Raw genomic sequence first — 26,467 nt, 5'->3', positions numbered from 1 at the left:
TTTAAACGGATGAGTTATAAAAAAATTCACCCCCCTCACAGTTGTCATGAAGGGCAAAATGAGCTATTTAGACCAAAATCATTTTTTGAACCAGGCTGTAAACATGTTTTTTCCTGCTGTAAAGTTGGGCATTTTAACATGGGGAGTCTATGGGACTGACTCCCTTTTGCAGCCAGCCTCAAGCGGCCAGTCGATGAATTGCAGTTTTAGTCACTTCCTTATTGGCCTCACGAGAGAGAGCGGGAGGTTGGCGCTCTGTGCGATAACAAATTCAAGTCTTCACGCGATCTTGTATATCATGAGCGCGTGCTATTAAACGTACTGTAAACAGTGTTGGTAAGGTTACTTTGGAAATGCAATAGGTTACAGATTACAAATTACCCTATTTAAAATGTAATAGTAGTGTAACTTTTTTAATTACTTTAAAAAAGTAATGTAACTGATTACTTTTGAGTACTTTTTGATTACTTTTCTAAATTTCTAATCAGAATCAGAATCAGAATCAGAATGAGCTTTATTGCCAGGTATGTTCACACATACGAGGAATTTGTTTTCGTGACAGAGCTCCGCAGTGCAACATAACAGCGACAGAACAAAAAAACACAATAAGGAATAAAAAATACAAAAAAATACAAATAGGTGGGTAAGGATTGACAATATACAAATTGACAATGTATGGCAGGTATATTAAAAAGAGCATTTATGTATGTACATGTATATTATGTGGAAAAATTGTAACTGTACGCTAAGTATGTGTGTTTGGATAAATAAGTGTATGTCTATATAAATATAAATATAAGTAGTATAGTGTGTTCCATGTATGTACATGTATATTATGTGCAAAAGATTTACGTGTACGCTAAGTATGTGTGTTGGATAAAAAGTGTAGTGTATATAAATATAAATAGTGTAGTGTGTCCCACAGTTATTATCAGCTGTTCATAAGATGGATTGCCTGAGGGAAGAAACTGTTCCTGTGTCTGGTCGTTCTGGTGCTCAGTGCTCTGTAGCGTCGACCAGATGGCAACAGTTCAAAGAGGGAGTGTGCTGGATGTGAGGGGTCCAGAGTGATTTTAACAGCCCTTTTGCTCACTCTGGATAAGTACAGTTCTTGAATAGATGGGAGGGTTGTACCGATAATTCGCTCAGCAGTCCGGACTACCCTCTGTAGTCTTCTGAGGTCCAATGAATGTTTATTTGCAACTGTTAATCATTTCAAATATTTACACCATTCAGGTTTAACCTTAAAGTAGAGCTCAAAACTGTCAGATTTTCACGATCCTTCATCACTTGAATTAAGATGATCACATTTGAACACATCCACCACACAATTAGACTATCTAATAAGCATGTGTCCTATTTTGTCTACTAAACTCCTGAAACATTGGTGTCTTCTTGAAACACTGCTGTCTCTTTGTATATGATATGATGATAGTTTTTCAAAATTAGTAAAATGGGACGGACTGGAAAAAAAAATAGGCTGGGAAATCTCACACTCATACAGCCACAACACATTCTGAAACATGGACAACACTATTTTGTGTATGGACCTGACATGAAAAAGATTTAAATCCTTAGGTTGGGGACATGCAACATAATCAAGAGTTCTCTCCTGAACTGCACCTTCACTTCCATTATCCATCCATCCTCTCATGACTTTAATACTGAAGATTTTTATTAGATTTTACCATGTTTTGTAAGTGCATTTTTGTTTTTTGGCAAATTAATTACCACTTGTATTTATTTTTACTACAAATTCCATGGTTAAACCACGTTAGTGCCATACCATAGGCTACATTAATTTTTCTAAGGGTTGTGTTCTTGTCTGCACTAGCTCCCCCTAAACCTATGATAAAATATGATGATTTGTCTGCTAAATTACTACTGTAACATTACAATAGATGATAATGATGTCGTTTATACAGTATTTTGAGTGAGTGTGAGCAATGTGCTGCTGCTTGACTAAGTAAACAAAGACAAACTACAATAGCATCTTTACAGATGAAACTGACCTGCCTTGAAACCCTGCAGAAGTGTCGCTTCTCTGCTCCAGCTGTGCGCTTCCACAGTTCACTCTATTCTCTCTCTCGCATTGATTACTCTGAGTCTGATCCAGACCGTTTGGCGGAGGTGCGGAGAGCGCGCGAGCCCAACCATTGCCAGTCACGACTAACCGATTCATGATTTATTAGAGATTTAATTATTGAATGGCGGATTCGGAAATAATCGCAGATGGCCAGTCAGCGCCTGATTTCTGCAGAACGTGCAGGATTCATAGATTGACATTTTGAGGCTTAATATTCACAGACACTCTCATATCGCGTTTTGATTCAAGTGTACTGACCTACTTTTGATTTATTCATCCGAAATGTGGCATATTGCGTCCGCGTTAGGCTGAATTCCATTTTTATGACTCGATTATATGAACCAGTCTGTCTTTCTGCATCACGGAGATTATGAGCCGTATGTCTTAGTGCAATTTGGGAAGGAAATAAGCTGAATGTGGATGTGTGTAAATATTCAAATGTAATCCCCTTTGTAATCGTTAAAATTTTCATAAGTAACTGTAATTTAATTACTCATTTTTTCTTAGTAGCTAACTGTAACTGATTACAGTTACATTTATTTTGTAATTAAATTACGTTACGCCGTTACTTGTAACTAGTTACTCCCCAACACTGACTGTAAATAACCAACAAATATATCACTCCGCCGGCGGCACTAACTTTAGCTGCAAACACTGTACTGGGAACAACGCCGCAGTTTCGAGCCCGGTTTACACCGCCTTTCTCCACGGAGCTGCTTCGGGTGATATTACACTTTATTGCATGTTGTACACACACCAGGGATGAAAATTAACTTTTTTTTGTCCACCGGCCGGGTGAAACAGTATGCTATTTTTATTTACCCGCCACAGTGGCCGGTAGGTGAAGCGAGTTACCTGCCACAACACAAACACACCCGCATTTGGCTGGTGGCCGGTGCTAATTTCCATCCCTGTTGTCATCACATGACACGATGCAACTTAGCACGGGGAGGTTATCGCGGGGCCCCCCTGCAGTGTTTGCCTGTCCACTATGCCACTGTTGGGAAATAGTTGTATGAATTGTCGGCACTTTATCTATTGTTAAAAAAACAAAACAATGTTTTTCTGCCAGTTGGCATTGAGAGTGACTGACACTTAATGGTCGGAAAAAAATACTAAATAGTGTAAAATAATAATAATAATAAATTATATTTCTATATGCGTTCATAAATTGCATTAAATTTGTAAGCGGCATATTTGGCAGTAGGCATTAGAAGTTATATTACTGATAACAGTGGCATATGAGAAGTTTAATAACACACACACACACACACACAATTTCAATTCAATTTTAGTTGTATAGCGCATTTACAACAGCCTCCCGGCTGACCAAAGTGCTTTACAGAAGAGCAAGAATATTACACATACCTGAAAAATAGACCAGACAAAAATTTAAAACCACCCATTTCAAAATTTAGCATATCACAGTAGTCAGTAGGTACACTAAGGAGAATAAAAAAGTATTTAGCAAGGACTTAAAAATAGACAAGAAAGGGGCCAGTCTGATCTCTAAAGGCAGGGTATTCCAGAGTCGTGGCCCAGCCACCGCAAATGCACGCGCCCCTCTACGCTTTAGCCTAATGCGAGGGACCACCAACAGAGCCTGGTCATAGGATCGTAGGCTTCTTGATGGAGTATAAGGATGAAGAAGTTCAAATAAATAGACAGGAGCTTTGTTATGAAGGGATTTATAAATGAAGAGGAGAATTTTAAAGTCTATTCTCTGAGAAATCAGCAACAGTGAAGGGATCTAAGAATTGGAGTGATGTGTTCATGTTTACGACAGTTTAAAAGAAGTCTGGCTGCAGCATTTTTGACAAGCTGAAGTCGTGCAATTTGAGATTTAGATATACCGCAATATAAAGAATTGCAGTAATCTAGACGCGCTGTAACAAATGCATGAACAGCCATTTCTAGATTTTTTGGAGTGAAAAAGTTTTTAATTTTATACAGTAAACGAAGCTGATAGAAACTGGATCCAATAACAGAAGAGATATGTCTATCAAATTTTAAGTGTTGGTCAATAATAATACCTAGGTTCTGCACCCGAGAGGATCTAAAAATGGACAAACTTTCTAGCTCAGGGCTTATACACTGAGAGTCCTCATTAGGACCGAAAACAATTACCTCAGTCTTGTCCTCGTTTAAGAAGAGGAAATTTTGGGCTAGCCATAATTTAACCTCCTCTAAACATTGGAGAAGAGAAGTGATCACAGTGGAGTTGTTTTTCTTAACTGGAAGATAGATTTGAGTGTCATCGGCGTAGAAATGAAAAGACACACCATGTTTTCTTAGAATAGAACCCAGAGGTAGCATGTATAGAGAGAATAGAGAGGGAGCTAAAATAGAGCCTTGTGGAAGGCCAGAGGTCAGAAGAGCAGGGGAAGAGAAAAAATTTCCCAGTTTCACTAAAAACTTTCTGTCAAATAGGTATGACTGGAACCATTTCAGAGCGTTTGCTTTTAGACCTACCCAAGACTCTAATCTAGATAAGAGTAAGGAGTGGTCTATGGTATCGAAAGCAGCCGATAAATCTAAAAGAATAAGAACCACAGAGTCCCCGGAATCAGTGGAGAGGTAAATATCATTTAACACTCTCAGAAGGGTGGACTCAGTGCTGTGAGCAGACTTAAAACCAGACTGAAAAACCTCATAGAATTACTAATCAAAAAGTGTTGAAGTTGATTCAGCACAATTTTCTCTAAAACTTTTGAAATGAAAGGCAAAACAGAAATTGGACGAAATTTTTTTAGAACAGTGTTGTCCAGTGAAGGCTTCTTGAGTAGAGGAGTGACTGTAGCAACTTTAAAGTCGTCAGGAACAGAGCCAGTTTGGAGACACTTATTAATAAGAGACAGCAGTCCTGGCCCAATCGAATAAGTAATTAATTTTAAAAATTTGGGGTGAATGATATCGCTAGAACAGAATGAGGGTTTAAGATTGTCAATCACCTCCTTCAATTCCTGGAGACTGATGGGTTCAAAAGCATCCAAAAATGCAGAGGAAGATGACATGATTGGAGAGATGGTTAAAGTTAAAGTGGGGCGGACACCAAGTCTTAAGTTAGTAATTTTGTCACTAAAATATCTTAAGAAGCTTTCAAAGAGAGCATCAGAGGCAACAGGCAAGGTGTTAACAGAAGGATTGGTAACAGATTAAATAATTGAAAACAAAACCTTAGGTTTAGAGTGATTAGTTTCAATTAGGTTAGAAAAGTATGCAGCTTTTGCAGACTTAGCTGCAGTCTGGTAAGAAGAAAGAGAGTCTCTGAACATTTGAAGAGAGATATGCAGCCTGTCTTGTTTCCATTTACGTTCTGCCTTTCTACAGTTTTGTCTTAGGAGACGGGTATCAGAGTTTGCATTTGCTGCCTTAAACCAGGCAGAGTTCAAGAGGCTAAGATGTTGATCAGCATCCAAGTCAAATAACGGTTGATCCAAGTGCAACTGTGAGCAACAATCAGCAAAACACAAGTTGAAATTTGTGCTAAACTGTGGAGAGTAGAAGCGAGAAAGACTTACAGTTGTATTTGATAAATAAGAGAGCTCTGGAAGAGACAGTGTGAATAATATAGGCTTATGGTCAGAGATCATAAAATCTGAGAGCACAATATCAGACACATCAAGCCCATATGAGAGTACAAGATCCAACGTATGACCCTGAATATGAGTAGCGTCACTGATCCACTGGGATAGATTGAAAGCATCGATAATATTAAGAAACTCATGTGATAAGGGGTTAGACGGACAGGAGACATGGATATTAAAGTCACCCACCAATAGAAAGCGATCGTAATTCGCTTTCTGTTGGTTTCTATAAACACACACACACACACACACACGCAGACACACACACAAATTGCATTTTTCGAAGCTGCTGTATATAAAAAAACAGAAGGTGGCTGAATTGCATACCATTTAGATATTTAGCATATAGCCAAGGCGTTCTTTACTTTCACTCAAATTCATTGGTGTTTTAGCTCCCCTCTGAACTGTTAAGCCCCTTCTTAGGACATCTAACAAACAAAAAATAAATAAAAATAAAGTCCCAGAGCTGCCACTGGTAATGAAAAAACTGTTTGTACAGTATAAAGACCACTAGGCCATATGGAATGTCCCCATAAAACATGGAAACCTAATGCGCGCGCGTGTGTGTGTGTGTGTGTGTGTGTCACAATAATCGTTTTTTACACACATAAAATTGTCCCTCATTTTGGCATCATTTTCATCAGGACCAACAATTTTATTAGAAAATAAATTAACAAAACTTAGAGTGCTTGGTTACCAAGGAGATAAATTTGCCAGTAATGAGATGAAATGCAGGCACTTAATGTGTGAAGAAAAAACAAGGTAGCCTAATTATCACATAGGCCTAAACCAAATATATTATGCATAATTTCCAGTTAAGTTGTCATATTAGCAAAATTATTTGAAAACGATGTACACTAACCATTAATTGACATTGAAGTAAGTAGATAGCATAAATTAAATAATGGAAGTGTGAAATGTGTTTCATTCATAGACTGTATTAAAACATGGACTTAGAGTCCGTGACGTCACCCATTGGTTTCCGAAGAGCGTTTTTGAAGGCCAAAGTGGGCGGAGGCGGCGTCGCGATCTTGGCAGAGCATCACCGAGTGTCACTCCCGGATAATCTAAAATGGGCAAAAAGACGGGAGCTGGTTGCTGAAGCCACGCGGTTCGACTGCGGTGACAGCAGCGGCAATCCACCTGTCACTCAAGTGGCTGAGCCCTTAATTATGCAGAACTTTAAGGCTTAATATAATTTAAATGGACGTGTTATAAAAAAAAATCACCCCTCACAGTTGTCACCAAGGGCAAAATAATCTATATAGACCAAAAAAAAAAAAAAAAAAACATTTTGTACCAGGCTGTAAACGTTTTTTTTTTTTTTTTTTTTTTTTGCTATAAGTTGGGCATTTTAACGTGGGGAGTCTATGGGGTTGACTCCCTTTTGGAGCCAGCCTTTAGCGGACAGTAGATGAATTACAGTTTTAGTCACTTCCGTGTTGGCTCCAAGAGAGGTAGAAAAAGTTGCTACTTGGTTTCATGTTCCAAAAGTACTCATAGTTGACTCCTTTTTAGTGTGTTTCTACTTTTTTGTATGGATAAAGGTGGGGAAGATGTCAATAAATGTAACTGTCAATAAATTGTGTATGTCGAGTGTGTATGATGGATATCAATAATTTCTTCACATTAGCAGAGCCTCCCCCGTGTTGATTGGATGGGTGATCGGCACAAACCGTCAATCAGCTGTTCGTCATGGAAACAGGAGCTTAAAGTGCTGTGAGTCGGCGCAAGTGTCTGAGCGCGGCAGATCTGTGAGGGGATTTATCAACGCTCTTGGAATCTCATCACCCCAGACAACCGTGAAAATAGTTTACCTGGTGCTCTGTGCTTTACAGGTAGGTGTTTTAACGTATTATTAATTCGTACATTGTTGTAGGACATTTTAAATCTAAATGAATCTGCTGTTCTGAGTTATCTTTAATCACCAAATAGATTAAGTTAAAGTAAGTATCATCTGTATTCGTCTCTAATTTACAGACACAAACAAAATAGGGTTTTGTCGGAACAGCCTTCAAGTTTTGTCATTTAAACAATGTGTTGGGAGATAAAGTTAGGCTGTTAGCAAAACACCTATTGAATTCTTTATGTAAAGGATGTTTTTAAAGAGACTTTTCATTGGTGGCACACCCAGTGTGAATTCATGTTGTTTGTGCTGTAACAGCCAGTGTGTCGTGTCTGATTAAAATATATAAGATAAAATATTAAAATAAATAATATATCAAAAAGCATATCACTGAACACAAATCAGGCAATACGTATATTTCAATCAACAAATGAAATAAAAAATATATTATTATTATATTATATATTTTTTATGGATAAAGGCGTCTGCTAAATGAATAAATGTAAAATGTAAATGTAAATACAGAAAACCTTTAACTTTAACAAAACAATGTTTTGTGTTGGTTTGCAGCATCTCCACATCTTTAAACTGACAGTATGTAAGCAGAAAAAGCATCCGCTTGTGTAATTGATCCGTTATTGCCAGTGTGGACTGTTATTGACTTTGGTACTGTTTGATTAACCATGTCCTCACAAGAGACAGAATTACCCGACAGTCAGGAGAGGGTGGGTTTGAAGAGAAAACTGACGGGTCCTCCGAGACTTTTGCTGGGGAAGTTAAAATCAAGGGAGAAACTGGAAGGTAAATCTCAGAGAAGGCAAAGACAAGCTAAAAGTTGTGATAGCACAGCGGAGAATAATGATCAAGAAAATTATGGAAACGAATCCTCACTTATTACCCACCAAAGCCCAGAAAAGCCCTCAGAAGAAAAGGAAACCCAGCCAGATGCTCCAGGAGATATCTCAGGAATTCTTGTAACATTGGAGCATAGTGAAAGCAAAGATGAAAATATGGAAAGTAAAACAAAAATGACCAGAAGCACTTCAAAAACATCCATTAAAAGGACGTTTTCCTCACTCCTCAGGTGTGGAAAGAGGGAGGAATCAGAGAGAACAGAAAATGAGATTTTGAATCCTCAAAAAACGAAGAAAAACATAAACAAAGCTCAGCACAGTATGTGTAACTCCATGGATGAGAATAAACTGAATGATGTAAACAATGAAGCTCCTAATGGTAAAAGTAAAACTAGGGCTTTCTTTATATTGTGGCCCCTTTCTAAGAGATCTACCACATCCAATGTCAATCTTGGAAGGGGATGTAGAGAGCAAGACAATAGCATGGTTTTTCAGGAGATAACGGCACCAAAAGGTTTGACATTTAAAAAGATCCCCCGCATCTTTCCAAGAAAGAAGAAAGCATCTCATATAGATCAGTTTGAGTACAATGCTCCCAAGGAATCACAAAAAGAAGAAGCTGATCAACTGAATCAATCACCTGAGGCTGCTTTGGACATTTCCTGTAAAGAAAAAGAAGAACAAGTTATAAAAGCGCAAAGCATTCCAGAGACACTTAAATTCAGTGCAGAGGTGAACGTTAACACACATATCAAGTCTGACCACATGGATGAGAAGAAGGAAATATGTATTGACCAAGAGGTTAATTTAAATAAAGAAGAAAACCAGGTATTAAAAACTAATGGTGTTTTGGAATATGAGGTTCTTCCATCTTGTTGCAGTGAGTTTCCAGGCACATCATCAGGTGGTGTCTTAATTGAGAAGCCTATTAAAAATGATGTCAAATGCAAGCCAGTGATTACCATAGAGCAAGCATATTCATCAGAGGAAGAAAACATGAATGAGACACCTCAGTTTGATGGTCTCACAGTGAATGGATCCTGGCAACATTTAAGAATAAACAGCCTAACAATCAACACACTGCGTCCTTCTGACCTAAATGTGTCTCCAGAACTGGACCACAGACATTGTAATGAGACCTTGCTGATTCAGACGGCAATTTCAATGGTGCAAGCAGCCATTCGTGGCGCTGTGAAGCAACTCACAATCGAGCAGCAGCACAATCCGATAAGTTTGGATCATGCGTAACCACACATCATCTGTATTCTTTATTTAGCAAATGGTTTCATATTTCTCTATGATGGTATAAGTAAAGCTGTATGTAACAGATGGAAAAAAGAGAAAAGGAACTGATGTATAAACAAACAATGGTGATGTTTATTATTGATGTCTGATTGTGGAAAGGTTTGTAATATTATGTCATTTTAATGATGCAAGTTTGTACTTGCATAATTAACTTTTGTCATATATTCATTAAAATTACCTTTTGTTGTTCCTATTTTTTTATGGCAATGTCACTGCAGTCTAGTTTCTGTAGCACTGAACATCCCACAGTACTCCGAGAAGGCAACAAGCCACATGCTTATGCTCTGTTTTGTGAAACTGCCTTCTGTCAACATTTAGGGCAACGTTTTTAGTGAAAATATGTGGTCTGAGAACCCAGGTGTGCATATAGGATGCTTCAGTGAAATTGTTAGATGTGTAGTCACTGTATACTGTACATCTCAAGCTTGGGAGTTACTCTTTAAGATAATTACACAGATTGTGTTTGTGACTAAATGCTACTCTCTGGTGGCACTGAGATGTTACTACAAGACCGTCAATTATGGGATAGTTCAGCAAAAATGAAAATTGTCATGATTTTCTTACTTTCATGTTGTTACAAACCTGTATGATTTTCTTTCTTCTGGGAAAACTAAAACCGAATATATTAGATAGTGTTACAAAACTTTTTGTCCATACAGTGAAAGTCAATGGGGACCAAAACTACTCTGAAGTCCATTTACTTTCATTGTAAATACCAAAAAAAAAGTACAATTATACACACGTTTGGACTGACATGAGGGTGAGTAAATAATGACAGAATTTAATTTGGGATGAACAATCCAGTGCCAAGGAAACCAATGACAAATATATGACCAAAGCAGATGCATTATAAAACAGTTTATTCAATGTGCCATTTATATATAAAAAAAAAAAATACCCAAACACATTGTCACAAAATGGCATTCAGTGCTGATGATGATTAAAATCGAAAGGGAATGTTTAAATGCACTACACAAGTCACACAATAACACAAATGCAAGTTTTGCTGTTTTAAAATACTCATCACAGTACACCAGCCTCGATTTTGAGTATTCAATTAATATAACTGCCAAAAAGTGGTGCTTTGACAGTTCAAATACAACACAAAGAAACAATGTCTACCGTCAGTTATGTCTTGAAATTGATAAATCATTCTAAATAAAACATTTTGTCATGTCTCAAATTTTGAAAATGACCTGTCTTCTTTTGAAATACTACTGAATGTGCCATTGCTGTTTTTGTCAAGAAGTGTTATATTAGACTTTTACAGTGGCATTGTCCCATCTTTGTAGTTATGTCTCGGTTTATAAAGTTAGATTGTTAGCAAACTTAGATTATACTCTGTGTTGCATACACAATATAATCGTGAAAGTCCTTCAACATATCAAAAAGCTTTTAGAAAAGCACCAGTTGCACACATTCATTTGATAGAATATTCTGATTGTGTAGATGTCTTGGACAACTTTGCACAAATAGGCACTGTTCATAGTTAACTTGAAAAATGAAAAACAGCTGGATTTAGTTCAACTGGCTGAGCAATAGTTTAAGTGCTTTTCTTTACAGAGATGTTTGGCAAAAATGTTGTAAGGCACTGAACCAGTTTCTTATAGGAAATTTGATTTAGGGAAGAAATCATATAGACTCTATGCTCAGTTTCACTCGTTAGCCACAACCCAAAAATGAACACTAAATAATTATGTTAGTAGCTCAAGCTGGCCTCTGAAAGAAAAATGTATATATATTTTAATTGTAGTAAAATGTGGCACTTCATAGTGCTATTTGAGTTTCATGGGCATGTGCTTGTCAATCTAATACTTCCTTTAAATATATAATTGATCCAACAGTGTTCAGTCATCCAAGAGTCAGCAACATTATTATACAATGACACTACAAACGCCAACAATAAGTTTTAAACATAATTCTTGTGTTTTAACACAGACAAGGACTTTTGTGACAGGACAGAAGTGCTGAGGCAGAAAACAAAATTAGGTAAAGGAAAATTATGGGTGTAATAAAAGTTAAGCTCAATCGACAGTAGATGAAGAATAATGTTGATTAACAAAATAATTTTGACTTGCCCCCTGTTCTCTTAAAAAATGCAAAAATTTAGATTATGGTAAGGCACAATGGAATGTAAATGAATAGAGACCAATTTTGGAGGAATTAAAAGCAGAAACATACATTATTCTGTTAAAAATTAAGTATTATGTCACAAGCACAGTACGCATACTCCAGTGTATGCATAAAAACTGAAGTATACTTTGGCCTTTATGTTGTCATGGAGGTTTTAAAATTGGATACATCTTTACACAAAAAAAAAAGTTGAGAACAAATTAAAATGCTTATGTCGTTTGTGAGTATTAAAAGTATTAAATTAATAGTATACTATTATATAGTATAAAGATACTAATAGTATAGTATTAAATATTTTACAGATTGGCCCTATTCTACTGTAAATGCCTCACTGTAATCAAGATTTTTGCTCCTTTCATTTTTAAGAAAATTTGGGACAGATGGAAATTAATTTTTGTTGTAATCAATCTCCCACAAATGCCGTTGAGCTTAACTTGTACTGGAATTCAGAATACTCCTTTAACAGACACTGTTTGTTTGCATGAATATATGTCAAACTCTAAGTCATTCCACAGTGACTGCATCCACGCTCCCCTGAGAGACCTCAGAGTCCAGTGAGTAGCAGGAGCTTCCATTATCCTGAGTGTCCTTGGCTGCCTCATCTCCCATGGCTGTGGTAATATCTGGCTGGCCCTCGCAGCCATGGAGCAGCTGCCCGCAAAAGCGGCTGTAGCGATGGTATCGCAGCGGCTTGCCCACATGTGCGAACATGTGCTCCTGCAGCTGGCTCTTCTGTGAGAAGCGAAGGTTGCAGACGGCACATGCCATCTTTCGTTTTCGCGTGAAGGCTGCCAATGGGCTGCCGCTCCGTCTGGTCCCACCACCTCGCCTGAGTTCCACGGCCAGCTCATCTGCCAGGGCCTGACTCTGCCGTAAGGCCTCCTCCAGACTGCCAGAGTCTATGCGCTCCTTATAAGGCCGCCTCTCCTCTAGGGATTTGTTCTCCCCAGTTTTGTCTTCTGAAGGGCCTTCCATCAGAATGCCAGCCTCAAGGGCACAGGGTGCGTGGGTAAATAGGTGCTCTTGCAGGCCTTCCGGTGACAGACAGCGTTCACCGCACCGGGGGCATAAAAGCGCAAGAGGGCCATCTTTGAACAGTCCTGCCTGACCAGGACTCACCTGGGCTGGGGAGAGAGAGCAAGGCTCTTTTTCGCATCCCTGTTGTTCTTCCTCCTCTACCCTTTCCTGTTTGATCCATGCTGAAATGTCAGAGTCGTCCCCCGAGGCCACCGAGGAAACGGCATGGAAGCTTTGAGGCTGTCGCTCAGACGTAATGCCCTCCAGCCCTACAGCCAGAGCTAAACGGCCATGTGTGCGATCGGTCCTAGTGCTGGAATGGCCGTCCTCAGGGTCCAGTGAACCGCCAGCCTTCAGGCCAGAGTTCTCTTTACTGGAAAGTTGTGAAGAAATCTGGATGCCATACAGGTTGGACATACGGATGGGCTCAGAAGATGCATCAGGGCCGCCTTCACCTGTTTTGTGGCAGAGCTGGTACGCGTGGAGGAACTTAATGCCTTCTTGAAGTCTGCCCTGGTCTACGGGTTGTTTAGGACCCATGCCTGTGTACATGATGTGTAACAGGTAGCTGAAGACATCTGGTTGAATATCTGTGGGCTGGATCTTGATGCACTCACTGAAAAAGCAGGAAAGTCATTTAAAATACAATCAGCAATTTATTATTTCTTTTAAAGTATGGTTATTAAGCATTTGCATTTATTAAGCATTATTATTAATATGCTACAACTTTTAATGTTTATCAATCAAGCCATGCTTATTTGATTAGCAGAGTAAGCATTATCGGTGACCCGTACACTTCAAGATACATTCAAAAAGGAGTTTTTGTTAACCTGGACTGGTGGATGAAGATCATTTTGAAGTAGTTTGAGAAGGCAGCAAGGACTGCACGATGAGCCTTGAAGTATACGTTGCCAATGGCAACAGTGCAGTCACACAGAAAGCCAAACTCCCTTTGCACGTTCAGCTGCTGCAGGAGGAACAAACTATGGCCGGACACGTCCATCTCAACCTGTTACATAGAACATACATACATGCATAGAAAACAAATGTCAACCAAATAAATTATTATGCATAATTTGAATAGCCTACTCTCAGTACACTGGGATTGATAATACTACCTACAATTTAAAAAAAAAACTATGATCTATGATGAAAATGCTTCCATTTATTTATATTTTTATTTTTTTATGTCATAGGCTATGTTTTTAATTTAAAAAGAGTAATATTTTGCTCAGGTGAAATACAGCAACTTTAAGAAAAACTTATTGATATTACTGAATAATCTATATTTGCATACCAAAGCACATACTTTTAAACTAGATTGATCATATTTGTCTTCTCAGACATATTTTTTTTCTTGTCCCAAATGTTTCTCAACATGATGGACCAGCAATTGGCAGAACCAACTAATGAAGTGACTCTCTGAAGAGTTAGTTGACTAAGTAACTGGCGACCCCTATCGATCGAAATAGCCATACATTTTTTTTAGACAAACCAGCTGTTTACATCTGGAAAGGATTGCCATTTTTTTTTACAGTGAAACCTACTATGATAATGCTTTGATAAATGATATTCTTACATTCCTCATACAAAACAAATTACTCTGAAATTCCGTAAGAATTTGGTTCTAAGTTTTCCTAATATATAACTAAAATCTACAACAGAATTTCACATTGCATGTAATTTGACTTTTCGTAATATAAACGGAGAAACAGGAACGACTGATTTGTATTCAATGTTTACACCGCAACATTTTAAAATATTTGCATGCCGACCTGTCCAGACAATACCTGACAGCGATTTCTTAAAATCATTACACAAAAGGACATTTACAAACAGTAATGTTCGTCGCATAAGAAAATTCCATGAATGAATGGATAATACTCAAAATAGCGTGTAGGAGCTGCTAAGTTCGTGCTTCTGTTATATACATGTTCTGACTCTCAGCAGATTTGTCCGCGACAGAATCATCATAATTTTCACACGTCTGGTCTACACCGATCAAGTGTTGTCGAAGAAACGGTGTAGGATACGTTTTCATGCACCTTGGCCAACAAAACATGCATGTAGCCTACCAAAGCACAGACATAATGCACTCACACGGTCCCAAAAAATGCGTTCTTACCAACTATACGAGAGAAACGGATAATTATTTCGTGTTTGTTGCAGCAGGAAAATTCTCTTATGGTCTCGCGGTTCTTCCTAAACGATTGACGGCTAAGCTTGTTATCCGTCACGTGACTGTACTGTACATTAGCTGATCCAGACATACACTTAGTGTAAACATACAAAACTTGTATTTACATGCTCGTTCGATATGTTTCTGTTCTTTTGTGTCGAATGATAACTCGATTTAGACATCATCTGTTTTTTGTTTTTTAATTACATTTATCACATAGGTATGCTACAATAAAGATCTAATCTGATGGATTTACAACAGAAAATTATACTTACCATTCCATAAAAACACAATTTTAGCAGAAATTAAGTTCTCTAACATGCTTGGCGTGATGGTAATGGCAGCAATACAGAGGAAAGCGAGGAAATGTGTAATCTAAACACATAGCCTAAAAATAATAATAATAAAATAATTTGAAAGTAGTTCTTGTGGAAAAGGTGCGAAATGTAAGATATATTTCAGCACGAATGTCACCGCAAGGGTTCGTCCTGAAGGGCATATTTTCATACATGGTTTGGTTGCATTTTCACTGCTGCGCGTGCTGGGGCGGGCTGGATTTGCGTGAGCGGGGCCGGATCTCATTGCGGTGATAGAGCTCGCAGAGCGGCTGTGCGGAAGTTCTTTCATCCGCGCTGCAGAGAAGGGGCTTCGCCCTCGAGATTAGCTATTCTCGTCCCAAGTTTTCGCTTGGACGAAGGCAAAAGACGTGGAACTTCTTCGCTCTGTGTTTTAACTTGAATTCTGTCGTTCGCTACAAGTTAGCGCCCATTACCATCGGTGAGTATTTTCAGTGTGTTTTGCGTGTAAACACGAGCTGCAGTAATGTGAAGCTCATAGCGTATGTGCGGGAAGCTGCGCGGGGGTGGCACTGCATGCTTGCGTGAGAGATCTCCCTACGACAGTGGTCAGATATATTCGGTTATACCGTATCTTAAGTAACAGAGCCTTTAACAACTTTATGTTGTCACTAAGGATAATTGTATGGTCAGATCTGTTGTGTGTTGTCCAAGTAGTTTGATTCTACTTTTAAGTGGGAAATGATTGACAGCCACAACGCCCGCATGATTCTGTCTCTAAAATAGGCCAATGAGAACGCGGGGGCGGGATGTAAACCTCTCTGTTTGGCTTGTGATGGAGCCAAACGACGGAAACAAGTACTATTTAAACCAGTTCTTACTAAGCTTATTAATTGTATGAACACGATTTTCTCTTCTGCTGTCATTTGCTTTTTATGATTTTATTCTGAATAGTAAAACCGTATTCTACAAGTTGCAAAGAATCTGAAAATTCCACTAGACTCCATTAATTATTATAGCCCGACCAACTGAATTTATTGATTTAGGTTTGTCCTTATAGGGAACTTTACCTGTTGAGTTGCTCAGATGGTTACAGATCTGTGCAAATATTTATTTATATATTTTAATATTATTACATTTATGAAATCAAGCAATAAGATATAATTACATCTAAAATATTTAAACTTCTGTTTTTTTTCTTATCTTATCAGAAAAAAAATTACAATAGATTTTAAATAATTTTTTTTTCTTTTGAACTTCCTATTCATCAAAGTACAATGGCTTTCACAAAAAAAAAAAAAAAAATTAAGCAGCACAACTGTATTCATCATTAATAATAATACGAAACGTTTCTTGAAAACCAAATCAGCACTGAAAACTGGAATAATTTAGCTTTGCCATCGCAGGAATAAATTACATTTTAAAATATATTAAAATTGAAAACAATTATTTTAAGTTTCAATAATATTTCACAATATTACTGTTTTTTTATTTACTTTTTTTTGTGCTTTAAATTAAATAAATGCAGCTATGGTAAGCATAAGATATTTCTTTCAAAATCGTAAAAAGCTTAGTGGCCCCAAATTTTTGAACAGCAGTATTATTTAACTTAGATATTTTTTAGATTAGCCTGCCGTACTTTAGTTCTTAGAAAGTTGGTATGATAAACCTTGTCATAGAAGTGGAAAAGAAATCCACTTTTTAAGCTACAGCCATAAGCATTCACACATCTTTGGCTGGTTTTGAACATCCTGTCATTAGTGTTATGTTTTTAAGGCAGCATGTCAAGTTAAAAATAGTCCAACTTTTAAAAGTGAATCTTGAGATCTGTGCACTCATGTTTCCATTCCACAGTTGCATGCAATGTATGAGTCATTATATTATCATAATAGGGCACCTGTGAGAAGAAGAAAGATTGCTGATGTATCGTGTTTCTTTACAATTCTTCACAGGGTAATGGCAAGACCAAGCCACAGTGAGCATGTCCTACAGCAGCTCAATAACCAAAGGGAATGGGGTTTCCTATGTGACTGCTGCATTGCCATAGGGGACATTTATTTTAGGGCCCATAAGGCCGTGTTGGCGGCCTGCAGCTCTTACTTCAGAATGATGTTCATCCGAGATCAGCAGGTAACCACACGGTTTGATCTCAGCAACATGCAGATTAGTGCAGAGTGCTTTGATCTCATTCTGCAGCTCATGTACCTTGGCCGAATAGTAGTAGATCACTATGAATTTGAAGAGCTGAAATCATCTATGGCCTACCTACAAATGTACTACATCCCCGACTCACTGGAGGACCTCAGAGACATCCGAACATCCAATCTGACACCCTCATCCTCTGCATCATCCTCTTCATCATCCAGTTCCTCGTCTTCATCCAGCGTGGTGGGAAGCAAGATGATGTTCGGCGTTCGAATGTTTGAGCAGCAGCGACCAAGCCCTTCTGAGAATGAACGCGCACCAAAAGCCTCAACCACAACTGCTCGTCAGACCATTAACATCTCAACTGTCAGGCCTGCCGAAGATGTGGTCATACCACACCCTCCACCACACTCAGAGACCGTTGCAGACCAGCCATGTGACTTGAGGAAGAGAACTTTAGGCCGAAGCTCTGCCATGAAAGAACGTCCTCGATTTGGTCGTACATACACTTGCGACGATTGCGGTTTTGTTTTCAGCTGTGAAAAGCTGCTCATCGAACACATCCTCACGTGCACCAATCGCAAAGCTTTCCAGACTCCCAAAGCCAGCAAGGAGGTTTACGGTGATGCCGGAAAAGCAGAGAGTTCGCTCTCAGAGGGTACAGAGGAGCACAGAATGGTTTGTAAGGGTGAAGAAGACTGGCCAGACCACAAGCCAGACACACAGTCAGTGATCAGGTCCGTCGCCACCGGCATGGACGGTGAAGCTGCCTTCACCAGGAATATTACCATTAAAGTGGAGCGAGATGATGATTCTGAGACCGATTTGGAAACTATAAAAGTCGTAAAGGTAGGGAACCATAACGTAGGGAGCTGCAAAGTTCGTACCAGAGTGTACAAAGACAATCTTGCAGACCAGATAAAGTTTGACAGTGGGGAGGAGGCTGGAGTATCAGCCATGGATGCTTTGGAGGGCCAAAGCACAGGGTTAGATACAGATTCAAAGGTTCACAGGATCAAAGAGGAAAAGCAAGATGGCACGTGCATTCCATGTGAGTTGTGCGGAGCCCTGTTGACGGAGGAGGATCAGTCAGCTCATTACATCTCCAGCCACATGGGACATATCTGCGCCTGTGGAAGGTGCGGCCAAGTGCTCATTAAAGGCAGGCAGCTGCAGGAGCATGCCGAGCGCTGCGGTGAACCCCAAGGGACCGAGACGGACTCCCCAGGTGAAGATTCGCTTCTACTTGAAGATGCCGAGGCTATGGAAGAAAGCTTGCTGGAAGGGGCCGACCTGGGCTTTCGCTGTCCACTGTGTGGAATGATATTTGAAAGTGAAAGTCTTGCGGTGGAGCACACATTGGCTTGTCCGGAGCAGGAGTCGTTCCGGCCCGTTCTGTTGGAAGAAGGTGGTGAGCCAGACCATCGGCGCAAGCATTTCTGTGCAATTTGCGGGAAAGGCTTTTACCAAAGGTGTCATCTACGGGAGCACTACACTGTGCATACCAAGGAAAAGCAATTCACCTGTCAGACCTGCGGAAAACAGTTTCTGCGCGAGCGACAGCTGCGGTTGCACACTGACATGCACAAGGGAATGGCACGGTACATATGCCCTGTGTGTGATCAGGGTACGTTCCTCAAACATGATCACGTGCGACACATGATCTCTCACCTGTCTGCCGGAGAGACTATCTGCCAGGTGTGTTTCCAGATTTTCCCCAGCGGTGAACATCTTGAGAAGCACATGGATGTGCATCTGTACATCTGTGGCGTTTGCGGAGAGAAGTTCCGTCTCCGCAAAGACATGCGGAGCCACTACAACTCCAAGCACACCAAGAGACAATGAGAGGCCTCTCTCTGAAACCCTTGAATCTTAGAAATAAGCCATACTGTAAATGTGAGAACCAATCTATGCACTTAGACACCAATTGTAACCTTTCCAACTGCACTTTCTATGTGTATGCAAATTCTGGATGTGTTGCTCAATGTTTTTGGTGGGACATAGTGCCTCAAGCGTTTGTCTTCATTTTCTCATACTTCGAAATGGATATCCAGACACTGGTTAGGTCTAGATATTGACTAAATCACACTATCAGTGGTGTTTCAGTTGAAAATGTTAAATAGGTCTGTAGTTATGAAACTGACCAGTGGCTAATAGTTTTACATCTAATTAATTATATCTGTTCATGAAGCTTTAACAGTAGTACACATCAACATTTTAACTTTCGTATTTAAGAGGACTTTTGTCAAAAAGGTAATTTGTTTTTATAGGTGGTGCTTTTTTAGTGAACATAAGTATATACTGCTTTCATTTTGTCATTATATCAAGTAACTCTGGTGGCGTTATTTGTCATAATATTCCATGTTCATTTGTCCTTAAAGGGATGGTTCACCCAGACTAATTCTTTCATCATTTACTCACCCTTACTGTATGTTATTCTGAACCTTTGTGACTCACTTCTGTTGAGATTTTGAAAAAAGGTCTGCTTTTTATGGACTGTTTTTGTTCATAAAATTAAAGTTATTGGGGTCCAAACTGTTCAAACATCGTTCAAAATATTTTTTCTTCTGTTCCGCAGAAGAAGAAAAAAAGTAATGTTTGGAATGACATGAGGGTGAGAAAATGATGTAATTTTTTTGTATAACTATCCCTTTAAAGCTTTTAAAGAGATAATAAAGGAGAATAGAAATGCTAATAGTATGAGGGCACTTTTCCCTCCTTGCACCAGAACACTAAAAATACTGTATTTTATAAAAAGCAGAGAAAAACACTCTTGTTGATGCCTTTCAGCTAGCTGTATTTGTTTTAACCGTCACTCATACAAAACCCAGGAATCTATGCAAACTATTATAAATTCATCCCCAATTTAGTGTGCGTTCACAGAGTTAATGTGAACTGTGTTTCATGGAGTAAAAACATTTAATGTGTAGTTATTTCAATATCCCAAAGAAATACATGTCATATAAACAGATTTATAAACTCTTTCGGTTTGTACACAGACTATCTGTTTCTAATAAGGATTACGTGAAATACAAAACTTATCAGCCTACGCTGTTTTTGTTCAGAGCTATCAAACTATATGCTTTTGTTTAGAGTCCATCTAAAGCTTAAATTGGCTTATAAAAGGTCTTAACATTTCACATATTTCACACCTTGTAAAATTATTGTGGCTTGATGTGAAGTATGCCATATAATGCTTGCACAAGGGTGTAGGGTAAATCATTACATGTTTTTATTAAGTACTTCAGCAAGCATTATTTAATCCTGTGAAATAGCCAGGTTGGTTTGTTTTTGGTTATGTGTTTTTCAAGTTGAATCTGGTTTTGTTTTTTTCAAGTTTAATCACGTGATGTTCATACAGACTAGAGAGCAGGTTTTTGGAGCTGTGATCCATGAACTATCAACGGCGCCCTGAGATCATACAGATTAATCTAGACGCAGTTAATGATTGGATTAAGAGCAGGCAGTCTGGCTAAACTTGTGGCAGTTGGTGCTCCACGCTTCTGTTTAAAATACATTGTCACATTCAAGCAAACTGACCTATTCCGGCATACATAGCTTAATGACTTAATCTATGGATTGTTTAAAAAGTATATCAGAACTGTGTTACAGTGGGGTTTATGCAGCCCACTTGTGTTCTTCATCAGAAGTTACATTTGTGATGGGTTTTTAAACAAAAAGGACCAAAGCAAGCAAGTAGTTTTAATTTACAGACAAACAGCTTAGACATTTGCACTGGCTGTTCAGCGGTGTGTTTGGGTGGTGTGATATAAATGTAGTGAAAATATTTGTTTTGCGTTGTAGAAATATTGTAAGGAATATATGCAAATATTGTTTTTGATCACATTAAAAAAAATCCTTCAGTGTTTGATATGTTCTTGGAATTAAGAAACAAAATAAAAGTTTAAAAATTGGTGATTTGTGTGATGTATTTGATATGAAAAGTCATGAAAATTCACGAACACGAATGCGATCCATATCTTATAAGGTGTGTTTACGGTTTTATCAGAGAATGATTAATTTATCACATAAGTATTTTCTTTAGACAGACTACAGACTGCCGGCTGAATTATTACAACCTTCTGGCTGTTGGATAATGGCAGCTAATATTTGCCATGCAAATGATCATTACAAACCTATCCAGGATATGTTATCCCTATATTTAACCGACCATATCAAACACAATAGCTTGAATACCTTGCAAAAGAGTAACTATATATTTTTTTATTAATTATGAAAGCTTTACTTTTATTATGCCTGTCAAATTTATTAAAAATTATACTACAGCTTTCTTTTAAATGATAATTTGGTGCATTGTTTTTTGTAGTTTTGTTTACCTGGGCTACAAATAAACAATAGCTTGTGAAAAATATAGCAAGGAAGATTAATTTGTCAAACTGAACATCATGGTTCTTTAATGTGTGTGACAATAACTGCTTTACTGATTTCTTTAGCCTGCATTACCATGTGAAATGCTGTGGCTTTTAGATGTATTATCACTGATGTTCAGTAGCTGCACAGATAATAATAATCACCTGTGCCCTCTTGCAGTATTTTGAAATTGGGCTGCAACGTCGAAACAGGGAGGTATCTGTGTAGGTCTGTAGGAAAGCAGAAACATAGTGAACTAATCAAACACATGGGCCAAATTGAACTTGAACAGTGTTTGTTTGTTTGTTTGTTTGTTTGCAGGACAGTTCCATCACTAACCTCTAGATGGTGATATTTCTCATTATTTGACCCAAAGATCTAGAGGAGCTTTTTAAGTATGTATAACTCTAAGTATCTAAGAAACATGTTAGGTGTAGTGAGTGATGGTCTTAGGGATTTATATAAAAGGCAAATGTTGTAAGGCCACCTCAATGCTGAGCTCTAAATATCAGCACAAAAACATCCATCCCGTACACATAGCCTGTATTTTGCTTTTTTAATGCCTATAGCCTGTATTTTGCTATTTTAATGCCTACATGTTGCCCTACCAGCTCGACTGCCTTTGCAGCCAGTGAGTTTGTGGTTTTGGAAACCATCTCTAGATGCCTGGAAACCTCTTGTGGCGCTCACCGTGACGCATATAAACTCTGTATTTGACCAAACAAATTAGTTTAGCATGGAAGGAACTTTTCGTTCTCAATGGGTTAGACCTGACTAAGACATCTCAAGCTGTTTAATAAAAACATCCTTAATTAGAAACAAATATTTCTTATCATGAAACAAAAAATAGGCCCTGCTATGATATTGCCTTGCTGTTTATTGTAAAATGTGCAAGTGTTTGTTTACTAGAAGCGCAAAGCACAATGTCTGCCCGCTCCAATTGGTGGCGCTGTTTTATCCTTATCCATAAATAGATATCATTATATATTGTGAGTTAAACCAGTCTTTAAAGAATACAGTAAAGAGTTATTAGAAAACATATGTCAATTATGTTTCCTACAATGGATTTTTATTGATTTTTACTGAGAGAGCGACTGCATGTGAATAATTGTTGTAATACTTGTTTAAATCATGCTTTCAGCTGAAAATATCTATTTCCAGAAGGAACAAACAAATTCCTTGAAGAATTATAACTTCCCGCTCATGTCCATTGCCGTCATCATAGCCTTCACATTCTTTCTGATTTGAGTGTTCCTTCTCTGTCAAGATAGCTACAGTAAATATGTTTAACGCGTGAATTCTTGCTAAATATGCAGTTATATTACAGGTCGTTGGCATGAACTGCACTCGTGATGGAGCGGTGGTGGAGCGCTCTTGGAGCAAGAAAAAACCACGATGCTCCGACTTTTAAAAAATCTGCTCCTCATGCCAGTCAAAATCACAGCGCTCTGCTCCCACTCCACTCCGCTCACACTCTGTTTGCCATTGCATGATTAGTGACGAATGCGGAGAACAAAACAAAAACCTTGCTAAAGTTAGGAAATTTTGGTTCTATAAACAAATTTGCAAGACTAGCTTATCTCAGAGGTGCTGCATCATCCGTCGGAACGGCTTCCACGTATGACAGATAAGGGAGGTGAGAGAAAAGTGTTTATTACTTTTGAAATATGGATATTTTCCTTGCAAAAATGCATGGATTCATTACAGGAGGCCTTTATTCACCCCAATAATTTTCATTTTTGGGTGAACTAACCCTTTAAGACTGAAACACAACTTACACTAATCTAGATGTAAAATTGGTTATTTATCTCTGAGTTGCCACAAGGGGCACAATGGCAGAAAGTCTTTCATGGTGAGAATCAGGTAAACTACTGTCATGACAGAGCAACAGGTCAAATAGAATATTGCTGAGCGAGTTAGCAGGTATGACTATTGTAACCTAATTTATTCATTTTAAGAGAGTGAGTTTAAATGGCAGAGGCATCTAAATGATAACTGGTTTGTATTCACATACTTGCGTGAAGTAGCCTTAAGAAGAATTTCTTTAGTCAAGTCAAGTCACCATTATTTATATAGTGCTTGTCCAATGCAGGTTGTGTCAAAGCAGCTTTGCGGTATTAAACAGGGAATTAATGCATCGAAATAGTGCTGTTCTTTTCTGGCCAGATGGAACCAGTGTTTTAATTCTAGGCTGCAACAAAGTCAGATTGTGCAGAGGACTCATCTGGTTCTGTAGTCTTGTCCCAATGGCCGTCTAGTTAATGAGGTCTTTGGATGGGATCTATCTGGAAATCATTGATGGTCATGGTCTCTACTGACATTCAGGGCTGTAGAGGTCGTCTCTAGGTGCTGAACCACCATCTGGTCTGGATACTGGATCTGGGTGGCTATGATGACTTCCAAGTGACCTTTAGGAACGTTTTTTTTACATTAATGGTTTGTTAACAAAACCAGCAGTTACTTGAGCTACATATCTGTGACATCTATGCTATACAGTCTGTTTCCGTTACACCCTGCTAAATGAATTACTTCTCCATTATCCCTAATTCCAAATCAAAAGAGTTCTGCCTTGGATTACAGACCCACATTGCCTGCCTCTCGTGCCCCTCTGATTTAGTCTGGTTTACATGATGTCCTTTTAAGGCAGGTCTGTTTGTCATGACTGTGGGTGTCTGGTCCTAATGGGAGCTGGTCATGTCGACTTCAGTAATAGAGAGTTTTTCCATAACACATCGTCCACCCACTCCAGTCATATGTTTACAGGCACGATCCTCTTGAAGGTGCACTTTACAGCACTTCCCAGCCACCTGGTCCTTTTGTAGTTGCTTCATTACATATCATTTAGCACAGGCTTTGGCTCTTAGACTTCTTGAAAATATTAACCTTTCATGAGTACTGTATCCTGTGAGCTCAGATAAACCTAAGGAAAATTCTAGAATTATGTCCGTTTTTATCAGACATTTAACCGATGCCTTTGTCCAGAGTAATTTAAGATTAAACTCTGTTCACCTGCCCTCTGTTCAAAAGTAATTTGCTCTTGACCGACCTTATGTAATCATACATTTTCTTCTGATTCATTATTCCAATCCACCCACCCACACTCTAATGTGTCAAGTGTGGCAACACACTCAGTATTATTATTATTATTATTATTATTATTATTATTATTATTATTATTATTATTATTATTGTTATTATTATTATTATTATTATTATTATTATTTTGAAATTTGCATATGATTCTAGAAAACGCCTGAATACGTTCACGTCTGATTTGGCTTTTCCCACATTCTCCTTATTTGTTATTCCCACCATCTGTCCTCTCACACCAGAGGCAATTCATAATGTGTAAAGAATCTTAGAAGGAAGAGCTGTGACTTGACTCATGTAGCTAAATTCATGGACTCAACAGACTTCAGCTAAAATAAAACTAAAATATTATATAGAAAAGAAAATAACCTAACATAAGCACCATTCTTTACATGAACATAAGCTTGCTTGAATTGTGCCTTTTGACCTACTTTGTGGGTGTGAATGTTCACAGATAGCCTAGTGCTATATGTGAGATAACAGCTTTTAGAGCCTTTTGCCTTAAAAGGACATAATAAGCCATTCTTGAAATATTTCAAATGGCAACAGACCCATGCCATCTGTTTATGACATAATGCAAAGTCACTTACATATGCATGCTGGCTAAAAATGTGACTGACATTATAAGCCAAGAACCTCAGATGCTGGAGAAAAAAATATAAATGATGAAATTAGTTATTCTGTACTGATGGACCAATACATGTTGATTGTTGGCAGTGTATTAAATGACATCTTCATGATAATTCTCTGACATCAGAGGAGTGAATTAGTCATCCACTGCACCAGAATATAACATATCAAATAGGTAATCTGTTCTGGTCTGCATGATGAGTGTAGAAATTAATCAAGGATGGCTCTTAAAGGTATTTGATAAGATTAAACATATGCATCACAAAATCCTATTTCCTCCACTTTGTGAATAACTTGGACAAAATTTTTTAACACAATTACTTTTGGTCACCAAATTCAGAATTTACAGTTATGTTTCCATAATTTTCGATCACTATAGTTCCAAAATGTTTTAAACCCTTTTAGTGTTAAGGTGGATGTATTTTGTTTCTGTAAACAATTTTAAAAAGATGTACAGTATATACAGAAATCCAACAGGGTCCTTTGAGGTGAAATATTTCAGTCATTCTAGTCCTGGGTTATATGCAGATACTTTCTTCTGAGGGCATCTGCTCCCCCATTGTTTCTATATCCCATGGTATGTGTGTGGTTTATCCTTTGAGGACCCCTGCGAAATGTCAAGCAATAGAAACCACAAATATTAGCAGACAGAATATCCTCAGGAACTTCATTCCACAAAGGCAACGAGAGGCCATTCGAGGTGAACAACTGTACATACTCATGAAACATGCCACATTAGATTTTAAAAAGTGATTCAAAAGAAAGAAAGAAAAAACATTGCATAAGATTTTAATATTTGAAAAGAATGGACAGAATGATGCTGCAGGTGTACAATACACAGTGACATTGATTGACAAGACTGATGCCACAGGAGATTTCATAAGCATTATCACCCCATCCAAAGGCTTACATGCCTTACATGAGTATG

The 26,467-nt window shown here is 38.2% G+C and overlaps 3 protein-coding genes across 3 annotated transcripts; 2 read left to right on the top strand and 1 right to left on the bottom strand.

Moving 5' to 3' along the window:
* Positions 1–7,313: 7,313 nt before the first annotated feature.
* Positions 7,314–9,855, top strand: LOC132106778 (uncharacterized). Its single transcript, XM_059512764.1, has 2 exons — positions 7,314–7,511; positions 8,090–9,855. The coding sequence occupies exon 2, from the start codon at positions 8,203–8,205 to the stop codon at positions 9,619–9,621; it is 1,419 nt and encodes a 472-aa protein (XP_059368747.1). The 5' UTR covers positions 7,314–7,511; positions 8,090–8,202; the 3' UTR covers positions 9,622–9,855.
* A 1,564-nt stretch (positions 9,856–11,419) lies between these two features.
* Positions 11,420–15,041, bottom strand: LOC132106777 (zinc finger and BTB domain-containing protein 25-like). The gene is made up of 3 exons (XM_059512763.1): positions 14,954–15,041; positions 13,659–13,837; positions 11,420–13,444 (listed from the first exon to the last, which is right to left on the bottom strand). Exons 2-3 carry the CDS (start codon positions 13,829–13,831, stop codon positions 12,316–12,318), a joined length of 1,302 nt encoding a protein of 433 aa, XP_059368746.1. The 5' UTR covers positions 13,832–13,837; positions 14,954–15,041; the 3' UTR covers positions 11,420–12,315.
* Positions 15,042–15,539: 498 nt separating this feature from the next.
* On the top strand, positions 15,540–21,362 carry LOC132106776 (zinc finger and BTB domain-containing protein 1-like). Its single transcript, XM_059512762.1, has 2 exons — positions 15,540–15,784; positions 17,256–21,362. The coding sequence occupies exon 2, from the start codon at positions 17,260–17,262 to the stop codon at positions 19,291–19,293; it is 2,034 nt and encodes a 677-aa protein (XP_059368745.1). The 5' UTR covers positions 15,540–15,784; positions 17,256–17,259; the 3' UTR covers positions 19,294–21,362.
* The last annotated feature ends 5,105 nt before the right edge of the window (positions 21,363–26,467 follow it).

This window comes from Carassius carassius, chromosome 27 (genome assembly GCF_963082965.1).
Source record: "Carassius carassius chromosome 27, fCarCar2.1, whole genome shotgun sequence".
Classification (NCBI taxonomy): Eukaryota; Metazoa; Chordata; class Actinopteri; order Cypriniformes; family Cyprinidae; genus Carassius; species Carassius carassius.
Note: the sequence above shows the minus strand (reverse complement) of the source record. Positions and strands in the feature narration are given on the sequence as shown.